At 39.5% G+C, this 13,103-nt stretch overlaps 1 protein-coding gene across 1 annotated transcript in view; it reads left to right on the top strand.

Annotated features, from left to right (window-relative positions):
* The window catches only part of LOC119019266 (phosphatidylethanolamine-binding protein 4), a 60,417-nt gene that overhangs the window by 19,882 nt on the left and 27,432 nt on the right, over nucleotides 1-13,103 (top strand). The window contains exon 5 of the mRNA XM_037097710.1: nucleotides 5,585-5,683. Within this exon, the coding sequence (XP_036953605.1) occupies nucleotides 5,585-5,683 (99 nt within the window). The remainder of the gene's footprint in view (nucleotides 1-5,584; nucleotides 5,684-13,103) is intronic.

Raw genomic sequence — 13,103 nt, 5'->3', positions numbered from 1 at the left:
ATACACATTTTTATGTTCAAACTGAAAAAAAGGTGTTAATGTGATTATGTAATTATGTACACTTGTGCTCCATATTCCGCTGTGATTCCTCTTGAACCACTGCCTCCTCAAACTGTAGCTCACTCCTATGTTTGGCTACCCAGCGGGGATCTAGTAGCTGTGTTGTCTTTAGGCCTAGACTATGTGTTTCTATCCACATGTGACTTTCCTTTGACCATGTGGCTCCTCGAAGTGTGGATTTATAAGCCACTTCACACTCCACTCCTGTGTGGGAGGGAGGCTGAGTTAAAAATAGGCAGGTTTGGAGGTAGTGAGCAGCCCGCACTGTGTGAGGCGCTTAAGAACACACTGAGGAGTATTGGCATTCTCTTTGCCTATCATTTATATATGTAAATAATTCATATAAACCTTAAACTAGGCCCTGTATTAGCTCAAAACATCTTGTATTATAGTCTGAGAAGCATAAATAGCACCGAAGTTGCACCAAAGTGGCAAGAAGCACTGAAATTGTGTGTTATGGAGTGAAATGATTCATAGTCAAGTGTTCTATGTATTATTACAATGACAAAATACCACCTTCACTCATTTTGCCTATGTGCAAGCTGTGTTTGTGTGTGAATGAACAGTGTGTTCATAGTATCTACATTTCTTTATCATATAATATGCCATCTTAAAGGGACTTTGCAGTGATAAAGTGACGGTAACTGACGATCTTAAGACTGATAAGATTAAAAAAAACTTCAAAATCATGGCTGAGCAGAATGAGCTATCTTAATTTTTAGTCCCTAAAAATCTCTGTCCTCTGAGATTGAATTTTGTTTTGATACTGCCAATTAGTCTGGCTAAATATGTACATGTTGTGGAAAATGTAGCTGCTGCTCCTACTGCAGGTGCTACATTTTTTGGCATAGGTGACAGACAGGGTTAGTGTCCCTAATACATTATGTGGTTAAGTTCAAACAACAAAAGCACTTTGGTAATTTTTTTTTTTTTAAACCTCCTCCAAGAAGTTTTCACCTGTGTCTTTTTGTTGGTTGGCTTTCTTGGGTGGAGGATGGGTGGAGGACCAGAACCGACCTATTGACCTTTTTTGTGGATCTGAATGAGGGGTTGGATTCAGAGATAGAGTTTTTCTTTTTTTTTTTTTTTTTTTTACTCTGGCGTATTAAAGTGGCTGGTATCTATGAGTGAGTGCTGTTTGATGCAGATCCAAATTATAATCCAGATCTAATTAATTTGAATATGTTTTATGTGATATTGGATTTGGTCTGATTGAATTAAAGGGGACTTTAGGTTTGTGCTCTGCTCAGTGCTTTTCTGAGTGCCATTCTAGTTTAAGGGAATGTTTCAGTTCATTGTTAATTAAGTAAACAAGTCGCTCTGTATTTTTAAAAAAAATATATAACCTTGAACTTCCCCTTAATTAACCAAGTGTTTTGTTCACTCAAACATAACCTTAAGTGGATTTTATGACCACCAGAAGTGTAACAGAGCACTGTTTTGTTAGAATTTATTTTGTATGGGATTTTTAAATCTGAAGAATGAAAAGATACTGTTTAACAAGATTTTTTTTCCTTTCCTGATTCATCTGTGGCAGATTACAGATCTGCCCTTCATGAAAAAGGTTTTATAATACTGCTTGCCATGAGGAACAATGAGGTTTCAAAGCTTCTGCAGATGAGAGGTGGGGGGACAGCTGTTATTAATGACAAATGAGGACCTTCTCACCTGTGAGGTTGGTGACCTCTAGGTGAGTGCTACAGCCCCCCTCTATCTCCATCTCATCTTTGGTTCTATGGTGCCCCACTCTTTGGTCAGGATTCAATTACTGCTGCCTGGCTGACCCTTGACCTCCACTCCACTAGGATGAACCTCCTCTTCCAAACCCGACAGTTGTACCACTGTTAACCTTCTACATTACTCGCTCTTCTGCCCCTCTCTCTGCTTTCCTGCCACTGAAATGAAATCGTATTACTTTGTCGATACATTTTTGCTCCTTGAATTCACTTGATGCCAGGTCCTAAATTAATTTTTTAATGTTGGTTGCAAAAACAATGAAGTAGGGACTGAGCATCATTTTTTTCATTGTCTGAAAAATGTACTTCTACAGCCGTGTTTTGGAGTTTTTATTCCTCTGGATTCATAGATCGATCTTTCAACCTTGCTCTAAGCTTCAGTCGATGGTTGTTAAGCCATCAGCATCTCTTAATCACAACACAGATACCTGTTAATTACCAAACGAGTTCAAGTGTTTTTGCTACTTAGACAGGGATTTGAGATCGATGCGTTGCTTTGCCCTGGGTCGAGCGGTGCGCACAGTTGACCATTTAATGAATCATTGTGGGTTCTGTGCGCAGAGGCTGAAGGAGATGAAGAAACAGGAGGATAAAGCAATGGGTATATTAATAGGCAGCTGCACGGACGACATTGTTTGGGTATTGGGTCAGGGATAAAGCATGAACTTATAAACTCACAGAGGGGCCTCTTCTCTCTCCCTCCCTCTCGCTAACTTACTCTTGCCCTTCGTGGTGTCATCAGTTAGCGGAGCGGGGCTCGATAGCCAAGGCAGCGATTAGACATCTCACTGATTCTCATCCCCAGCAGAGTTCACACAAAGGTAAGCCAGTAGTTTACATCCTGAGAGACACTCATCTTCCTCTGCCTTTGTTCTTCACCGTCTGTTTTGAGAATACTGTATCTATTCGATGCTATTGGCATGGAGTGGGAGTTTCATGTCATCTCTAAATACAACAATATAAAAAAATATTTAAAAAAAAAACCTACATATTAATTTCTATGATATGTAATAATGAGGCGGTATTGAGTTCATGTATTCAGGAAATGACAACCCCCTTCTCTCAGACTCCATAGGTGTCGATGAAGAGAGCACCTCCCCCTTTCCTCCCTTCCACTGACCAGAAGCTGCGACAGAGGCGCCCAGTCGGCTGCAGAGTTTATTCCAGCCGCCTGGTGTCTGAGGTGTGGTCCCAGTGGGCCGTTTTGCTGTGATCACAGCAGGCAGTGGGAGGTTAATCCCAAGAGAATGCAGGCTCAATCTCCCCCACCTCCAGCCTGCACCCAGGAGCCTCACATGCCCTCCTGTATATTGGCCCCGTGGAGCTCTGTGGTCTGTCACTGACACCTACCCAGTTTTCACTTCTGCTCTGAGCTCTGATATTTTAATTTTTTTGGCATTTTGTAGATCCTGTTGGTACATTACAGAACATAACAGAGTTAGCAGATGACCTTTTATCTCTTTTACATAATGTAAATTAAGTAGAAATAAGAGATTTGACACAGCAACATTAAAACAATTTAAATATTTACCACACACACATATGTGTGTCCTCTAAAATTTAGAAAATGAGTTTCCTCATTAGTATTAGTGATTTCAGCCTTCCAGTATCCAAGTTTGAGAATTAGCCCTGTTAAAACATGTTTTTATATACATACAGTTTGTTCGAGCCCTGATAAATTATTTCAGATGGCAGAATATGCATCTGTTTTTCCCTGGAGTCTTTCACACATAGCTGTGTGTAATTAATGTGGATTTTGACAGATGGAGAAAAAAAAATGTCCCTGTAAGAGAGAAGGGTACATGCCACAATGTGTGAAGTGCAAGCATGGAGGGAGCCTCTTGTATTATTTGCTGCCCGTGCCAGCTGGACGAGCCAGATTCTTACAGGTAGAAATTCAAGCACTAAATATGTGCAGAAATCATTAAAATTCAGTGCCCACCATAAGTAGGCCACTTTTTTTGTTACAGTTGGAAATTAATGTGAAATGTTCTTAATGTTGTTCTAAATTTGGAAAATTAAGCTTGTCCTATACAGTGTATCTCCATCCATGGTAACTTTCGTTTAAAAAAAATCCAATAAAGTGCTATTCCTTTCAGTGATAATTGTGACTGGAGGTCATTTTATTTTAAATGCTTAAAATTGCCTTCAGTCTGTGTGTGTGTGTGTGCGTGTGTGTGCGTGTGTGCATGCATGTGTGTGTGCGTGCTGTTGTTTGAAACCATGTTATTTCTGAATGCATCAGGGTCTGACTTAAATATTAGTGTAACTACATTATCACAGTGTCTTTGCCTGGTAGCAAACATGTACAAATGAGGATTACAACTCTTCAGAAGGCAACAGGTCATGGTTGGTAAGCTGCCCGGGGGGGTCACTGATATAGAGTCACTTTTGACAGGCTGTGGAGGAGGCTCTATTGTTGCTGGTGTGTCTGGATGTTACCTGCAGGCACTATCACTGAGACTACAGTATTATCCTATTATTAGGCTTAGTTGTTTACGCTTATTACTGCTTGTCAGGTAGGCAGAGAATCCTTCTGAAAATGAGCATCTGCAGAAAAATACATGACTACCTCTTTATCTCGTTCAAGTACATCGGCTTACGATAATTTTCAGAGGCCTTTAAGAGAGCCTTGATAGGACACAACAAACAGAAATTTAAGGTTTATGTTTACATGCGAGCTTTGGGTTCTATGAAATGGCACCACAGACAGCGTTGTTTGGCAGTCAGTGTAAGGATGTAAGAAGCACTGCATCTGTTTTATATGTATTAAAGCTGATATCATTATGGTCTTGCTTCAGTTGAAAGTACATATACAGTATCATGGATTGAAACAGCCTTGATTAATGTCTCTGTTTGTAGAGGAAGTGAACAAAATAAAAAAAGCCCATCATATGGTCTGGCAGATTTTGGGCACAAGACCAGGGATGACAAATGTGCTCTCGCAATAATTCAATCTGCTCTCATAATTCTCTAACTTTTAGGGACAGACAGAATGAAGATTTTACGGCAGTTAAGCCGCCAAGTCACCGTCCAATAACTGTGATCAAGTGTTAGTTAAGATGCTTTTTCTCTCACTTTATCTATTGACAGATTGAGGGGTACAAAGATACTGGGTAAGTGGCAGAAAGTTACTGTGAATATGTTAACGAGAGGATTTGGTCTCGGATCCAAAATGTTGTCATTTTATTGATGTCACAGTAATGATTTTAAGTTTAAGAGACAGTGCTGTACTTTTGCTATGTGTGTGCTGATGATTAGCATGGCTGCAGAACATCGTGTATCGTTGCCTTGTTTTATTTCATGCTATTTATAACAATATTGTCTCATGTCATTTTTTTTCTTAAGCAACATTTTAGCCTTGACAGCTGAAGTTAGACAGTGTTAAGATTATGTGTCAAGCCAACAAAAGGCAAACCCAACCTTCTGTTATGAACTGGGTTTTGCCAGCTTTGTGTACAAATAAAGTGACTTTGTGAAAAAACAAACCACACATCTTATGAAAAGAATAAAATTCACACTTTGCAACACTTTTTAGTTAAAGCTCAGAAAGTAAAGTGAAGCATCTCTTTTGATGTATTTAAACTAAGCATTGTTAGCTGCCGAGATGTCTGTCAAGCCGTGGGCAATGTGACGAACAAACAGCTCATGACTGCATTTAGAAAGCGAGAGGGATCAGGTACCGCTGTTGTTACTGGAACTGCCTCTGGGCCAATCACACTGTGTGTGGTACTGTCATAAAGCCCTTGTGTTAAAAGTAATAATATATATGAATCTCCTGTTTGCAGAAAAAGATGTATGTTCTGGTGTTGGCTGACCCTGATGCTCCGAGCCGTACTAAACCAACATCTGCTTACTGGAGGCACTGGCTGGTCGTGGATATAAAGGTACAGTAAGTCTGCAATAACCTCTGCTCCCACTCAAAAACAGCCTTATGTGTTTTGGTGAGGGTGACATGGACAGCATTCGTTATTGGATTAGGAACTCAGATGGTACAAATTTATGAAGTGGTGCTGTTTTTTTTTTTTTGTTTTTTTTTTTTTACTTAAAAATTGTGCATTTTCATAATCTCGGGGTCTCACTTGGCGTGTCTCGTGTTTACATCTGCACTAGGGCCGATCGCAAGGCTGAAAAATTATGAATGGTTTTTAAGCCTAACTTGGTGAAAAAGAGGATGCCAAGTTCAAAAAATGTTAATTTCTCATATCATGTATCTTGTGCAATAAATGCCTGTGACAAAAGTGTGGGTGTAAGTCTTTCTAAATGGCTGTGAAAGTTTGCAAGGCCCTGTCAGCAGCAATTTCCCTCTGCTGCAGAGAGCCTGGGACGTGTCAATGCAGGCGTGTGAGACTGAGATTGAGGAGAGCAGCATGCGAGGCGCACACTCTTTCTCCCAAAGAGCTCCAGTCCCTCAGCTCCCCCTCCAGTGGAGAGATCTTGGCAGAGTGTCCTCCCTTCATCTGTTCCCCCAGGCAGAGCAGCTCCCCCAATGATCCACACTTCTCCATATTTTACACCCCCGAAATGGGCACGGCTCCGATCCCCTATTTCTCTTCATATTTCACTCCTTTTTATCCATTCGTTTGTGTGTTTTCACAGTCTTGCATTCTAACGCCAAATGCGTGTTGAGTTGTTGATTGCCTCAAATATTTGGAGGTTTGCAGACATTTTATAATCCTGCGGGAACCGGGAGATCAACCCAGTAGATTAAGACTAGTGGTCTGAAAAACAACCACACAAAGACACTTCAGCGATGCTCCCGTTTCATTTTTTAACGCATACTCGTAGACTAAGTGAATGCCACTTTGATTTAAAGATCCAACTGTGATGTTACTGGGATATATATATTTTAGTAAATCTTTCAGTGGGTATAAATTCAGAATTTTGTGATTCAGCTCATCAGTGCTGCGATTTAGAGATGATTTATGCAACCAAATCCCTGCTTGCCTGGAAGAATATTTACCTCATATCACTCTCATATATTAATGACATACAAAAACACAAGTAATTTCCACTTTATGAAATTACATTAGGCATCACCTTTGCTTCTTATTTTTAAGCCCATAAAGTCTGTCTGGCCGTGTGACCAGCTGTGAATAAACAAATGTCTTTCAAGTGCTCAGACAGACCACATTCTCTGTAGCAATTCAATTTCCTGTCACTTGTGTGGGTGTTGACCTGCATTGCCCATGTAGGGATTGGCCAATATGACGAGATGTTTTTCTGATTGTGACTGGTGGTTGGTCAGAAGGGTTAATGAGCCTTTTGAGTGATGCCAACCCGTAGTGGGAGGTGTTTAATTGACCAGTGTGGCGAGGTGACATCACACAACCTCAGTTTTGTTCTTTCAAGTGTCGATGTGCATGTGTTGGATTTTGTTTTAGTTCAGTTGTGATTTTACCAGCACTGAATGCCACTTTGTGAATTTTACAAAGTGGCGTACAAAATTGTTATGTATATATAGATATAGATATAGATATAGATGTATATAGATATATAGTAATATATGAAAATTATATATATATAAATGTATATATATAATATAATTAAAAAAAAGATCATATGTGTGCGCTAATATGGTTGAGAAATGCTTCATAATTTGTTCTCTGTAATTTTACTTAATCTTTGTATAAAGTAAATAACATGTTTATCATTTAAATTATTCTTTCTGGAAATGTTTCTGATGGTAGATTGTTTTGTAAGAAAAGAATTTTCTTTAGCTGAAATCAGAGGTCATGCTTTCAAATGTCAAATGGATCAGTGTTTTGATCCTGACTTGTGAAACAGTACGAGCTGCGGCAGCCATATTCTTTTCATATATATTCATTAGTCCAAGGTCATGCAGTCTTGCCCCAGTTTGTAGATGTTTCCATAATTAGTGTGTGTTCTTTATCCATAACCACAGCTATGAAGGTAAAAGATTTCCTTAATTCAGCTGAGAGTGAAGTGAGGTCAGGATGGACTGAGCAACACAGCGCCATAGATTTACACTGATTCTTCAAGTGAGGTCTCATTAGGGAGGCGCTGGTAACAGAACAAGGACGCACTGGACTACTCTGTGTATTTGAAACTCATCACTCACCTTGATTTGAGCTGCGTTATTTAGCTAGCTCTTCACTTTTCAAAACACGTATTGAGGATCTCCTTACTATGTGTCAGCCACACCAAAGCCCTCTTGAACTACGTTTGAGAGCCTGGAATTTGTTGGCACATATTGAACAGTGCCTCTCATACATACAATATTCATCCACAGCTACATTGTGGAGGCTTGTGTGAATCAGAACTAAGCTTATGCTAGCCGTATGAGAAAAGACTTTGATTGTTGTAGTTACTACACTTAGATGCCCAAGCTCTGCAACCCCCTTCTAATGCTCATGTAGAAACATGTTTCATGTTTAATTGCCTTAATCATTTCATGCATGGCTGTGTGTTTCGTGCTGTATCATTTGAAATCACATGGTTTCATCATGTGATATTTCAAGTATTTATGAGACATCTTGTTTTTGATGACAACAAATCATTATTGCATGACCCATGTATGCAAGTGTGATTTAAAAAGAATATATACTAATAATACATTTTTAGAATAGTTGATGCAGTAGTGATTTGTCCAAATCACATTTGTAAAAACCTTAAAACTTTAAATAGTGAAAAAAATTAATATGACATTTGAAATATGTTTGTCAATTTGTTACACTTAACATTCAGTAAGCTTTGACCAAATCTGGCTTTTCTGTTTGGTTTTAAGCTGTTCTCTTTTCACACATTTATGCAACATAAACATAATTATATGTTTGGACATGTCAACAAGTCACACTCTGGTCTTAAACAGGCTGCATTTTGGCTTTGCAAGTCAAAAATGTTTGAGCTCTGCAAAAGTATTGTTTGGTGTCTCATTTCGCCATGTGTCCTGGGCACTTGTATATATGTGCATTGTACAATAAATAACTGACTACATGTGTAGTTCATCCATTTAAGCGTCAGCTCACCTTTTAAATATGCAGAATAACCACCCCACTAACTGTAAAATATCACTTTGTAATGTTTATGTCAGGTGTCAAATCCTCTATTTAGCTGGGTATATCATTTATCACATCATTACTTTTGACTGCCAAGAACAATTTAGCAGTTAAGTGTAAGCTGTGTGGCTGTGTGTCTCGTCTTCTCCCACCAGCTGTCCAGTTTCTTTTAGGACTCCCATTATTAGATGCTTTATGTGCATTTTCATCGAAACTGCCCATTTTCAATGACCCCTGGAGCTACAGAAACCGCAATTTAGAGTCTTCTGCAACACATTCTGTGTTTTACATCAATTATGGACAATTACCAAAATAACCATCAACAGATTGTTGTCTAGCTCTCGAAGTCGAATTCCAGATTGTGTGCCTCTCCCTCCCTCTCTCCGCTCTCCCAGAGTCTAAATCAATGCAGATGTTCCGGTATGGTCTCGCAGCGATAATTACTGTAACAAGCAAATCATTAGTATGTGAATAGAGGCAGCTTATATAAATACAGCACTGGGTGTTACTTTTACTTGTTAATACTTATTCTCTCATTATAGTTTTGGCGGTTTGTGAGTCAACATGATGCAATATGAACTTGCAAAAGAGCACTACAGTTAAAGCCTTTCCCTGCTCTGAGAAAAGCCAAGGTGTTCATTATCGCTGTTAAATCCCATTTAAACAGCAGCATATAGCCCTAGGTTTTAATGGATTTTTTTCGTACTTTTTGTAATGTGTGAAGTTTCTCGGCTGAGGTTTTTTGTCTTGTCAAAAGGTGTCAGTTGTCTGGAATACGTAACCTTCTCTGCACTAATGTTGTGCAGAAAAGTTAACATAAGCACAATTATTGGATTTCCGGTGGCTTAAATGATATTTTTTGCGCAATGATTCCATAAAAATCAACTGTGCAAATGTATGCTCTGTATAGTACATACCATAGAAGCAGAAGCCTCAAGGTTATCAGAGTTGTTGTCAAATTCATGACCCATTGTGATCTGTTTTGGCTGTGGTCATTCCTGTTCAATCAAAATGGTCCTTCTTTTCAGATTCACTTCAAGAAGGCCTTTGGTTTGGAAGCCATCATATGTTTGTTAACTTCCTCTCCCTGGCTAATTGAGGAGCAGTTGGACAGTTGAGCACACATCGTACTGTGCTCATTATTATGGTGCATGAGGGATATGAATGCTTTAGCATCCATCTCTGTTGTAGCAGCTCCCAAAGGCGGACAGAGCCTGTGTTCTGCTGCTGGTCAGGCAAATACAAACAGTGAAGTATTGTGACTGTATCAGACCAGCTGGCTTTGTGTTTGTGAATTCTGCGGCCTGCCGAGATCGTCTGCTCCACACCTCAAGATGTCCTTTAACTGCAAACTATTAGGCGTGTAACTCCTTACTGCATTTCATTCCAAAAGAATAGCACTGGTGTTATTTTGTTTCTTTGTCTTTGTCAGCCACTAACCTTTACAAGCCAAAGCCTAAAACATATTTAGCATGTTGGTGTGGCACTAGGGGTGTATTATCTAACGATTTAAGGGCGTTATTGATCCACAATCTACTTTTCAGGCGAATTGTAGAGATCACAGTATTTAATGTCCTCTAAGTATTGTGTCCAATGCCTCATTGACAAGCAGATGTGAACATTGCATTTTTAAAACAAAGCAGCAGCTAGTAGAGAGAACAGAGTGAGATGTTTTCTATGGGCCCAAGTCCACTCTGCTGATTTATACTCGAGAGGGCATAAAATATCCTCATGGTCTTGTTCTTAGCTGCTTGCCTCGATCTTCCTTGTGCTAGGACTGTGTTAATGTTTAGAGAGAAGGTGCACTTGGAAGGAAAAGGTGACACAGATGTGCCATGGGAATTTCAAAATAAAGGCCTATCCTAAAAATGATTGTACAGAATGATGGTTTCACATGTCGGCTCTTTTGTTGGTAGTTCATGTTTTTGGGAACAACAATATTTCTCAGATGAGTACATTAAATGAGATTGTGGTAACTCAGACAATACTTTTGGACTTTTTAAAAAAAATTAATACAAGTACAAAACAATAAACACTTCGTCTTTGTTTTTTCACAGAAGCACTTCTGCATACACACTGAATGACTAATCTATATGTGTTTATCTTGTCAAGTTACAGTTGATGTCAAGTTCTGCAAAAACAGTCTAAGTCACCAATCATTAGTATCTGAGCAGCAGCAAATGATAGCACTGAGTGCTGAAATCACATCTTTAACCTCTGCAATAGCCTGAGAGTTTGTTTTAGCAAAATACGTCTCCAATATTGCAAATAAACATACATAATTGTATTGTTCTTTATCCTGTAATTATCCGTACTGTGGCATGTAACGATTTTAAGTGTTTATTTTTGACAGACAGCTGCCCCCATATGGAAGCCAAAAACAATTTCCCAGAGGCCAGGCGAACCATAGCTAGCTTCATTGTGAGAACAAAGAACCATTGGTATTATTCATAATTAAACTCTTATTGTGTACTCTGCTGAATATTTCCATTCTTCTGCCTCTCTTCTGCTCACTCTCGTTTCCCCTCTCGGTACTTTGCACCTCGTGCTGGGAACATCTGTCTGGCGTCAGAGTGGAGCCTGGCTGTGCAGATTGGAGCAGGTAGAGGAGCACATTGTAGCCCAGCTAATGATGAGAGTGTCTGCCCTCTCTCTTGGAGGAGACGCAAGCTGCTGCTTCACGCTCGCTCACTCCACTCATACGCCCAGGGAAACAGATTTCCAAACATATGCAGTATGTTTTTAATCCAGTTGAGCACTTCATTTCCCAGCAAACACAAATAACCTTACGGGACATCCATATCTTATGACAAGGGGGTGGGCGCAAAGGAATTGAACAATTTTCCTTTTTAATGTGATTTTTTTTTCCCTCCAAAGTTGCTAAACATGCTCATAACCCAGGTTAACAGTTTGCTTGTTTATGGTTTCACAAACTTTTACACAGACGTGCCTCCTGGCTTCAAGTCATATGAAGCAACTTTATCCAATCTAAACTCAGCTCGGTGCACCTGTTGTCATTCATTGTTTAAACTCTAACTTACAGCACAAATGTGTGTTCTTTGTGTGAAGTGCCATGAAGAATTTGAACAGATTGTTGTCAGTAATGTATATGTGAGAAGCAAGTAAACAAAGCACTTGTTTACTGTACGTGATTATGATTAAGAGTTGTGCCAGAACTTAAAGAAAATGTTTGAGGAATTAAGAGAACAACAACTATTTTGGTTTGTACTTTTTTTGTAATGCAGTTTGAATTAGTTTGTGCCTGATAAAGTTTACATGCAGTCATCTTTTTTTCATACCGATGTGAAACCTCCCTTGATACAAGTCAACAATAGCCCCTTAACATGGAGGCCCAGCTGGAGGTGCTTAACATTTAGAGCGGTGCTCATCCTGCTGTCAGCTACAGCCAGACAAATGTCAGAGGTGGTACTACACGGAGTTCAGCTTTTTGGAAGTCATTCCCTCACTAAATCTCATCAGACTCTCCTCATAGCCTCTCAGTCAGATTAGGATGCTAGTGTTTGTTAGTTTGGCTTTTTTAGCTTTAGCTTGTTTTGGGTTTTTTTTAGCTTTTGGAGTGAGGCCTTTTCTAATGTTGTCCATGTTTGTAAGTATGTGGTGTCTAGGGATGGGAATCGAGGACCGGTTCCAAATTGTCCAATTCATCAGAATTGTCTGCCTCTGAGTTTATCAGATGATTTTATCGGTGCCGGCATGTTTCTCTGACAGTTGCGCATTGCAAAACAAATCAAACTCATGCGTCTGCACTGCTGGAAACTTGCAACAAGAAGGCGTCATGGCAGGGAGGAAGGAATAGTCCAAGTGTTGCTTAATTTCAGTAAGAAAGATGGTAGTTGTAATGTCTGTAAAATGATACTTGCAAGGAAACACCAGAAATATGCTGAAGCATCCCTCTACTCAACAATTTCAGTGAAGCCATAATTTGCTCAGTGCAAAGTGCCACTGTGTCCCAGACAAGCGGCACGTCCATTACTGATCCTATGTTATAATATAATTGGCACCCTGCAGGCCAGTTTAGCACGTTTTTCCCTCACGGAAAATTCACGAGGAAACGGTACAGGAATTGATAATTATTTGAGCAGATAAACAGCATCAATAATGGTCTTTGGAGCTATAAAATCTCATTAATTTCCATCCATAATGCCGTCTGCACTCATGTATCTGTGTTCATATGTGAAAGAGTTTTAAAAAGGCTTATAGAACAGGAACCAGTGGCTTGTGTGACATGCCAGCTTCATACCTGTCACTGTGGCCGTGTCCCTATCAC

The sequence above is a fragment of the Acanthopagrus latus genome, chromosome 5 (assembly GCF_904848185.1).
Source record: "Acanthopagrus latus isolate v.2019 chromosome 5, fAcaLat1.1, whole genome shotgun sequence".
Taxonomy (NCBI): Eukaryota; Metazoa; Chordata; class Actinopteri; order Spariformes; family Sparidae; genus Acanthopagrus; species Acanthopagrus latus.
The sequence above is the reverse complement of the archived record's forward strand: the minus strand, read 5'-3'. Positions and strand labels throughout refer to the sequence as shown.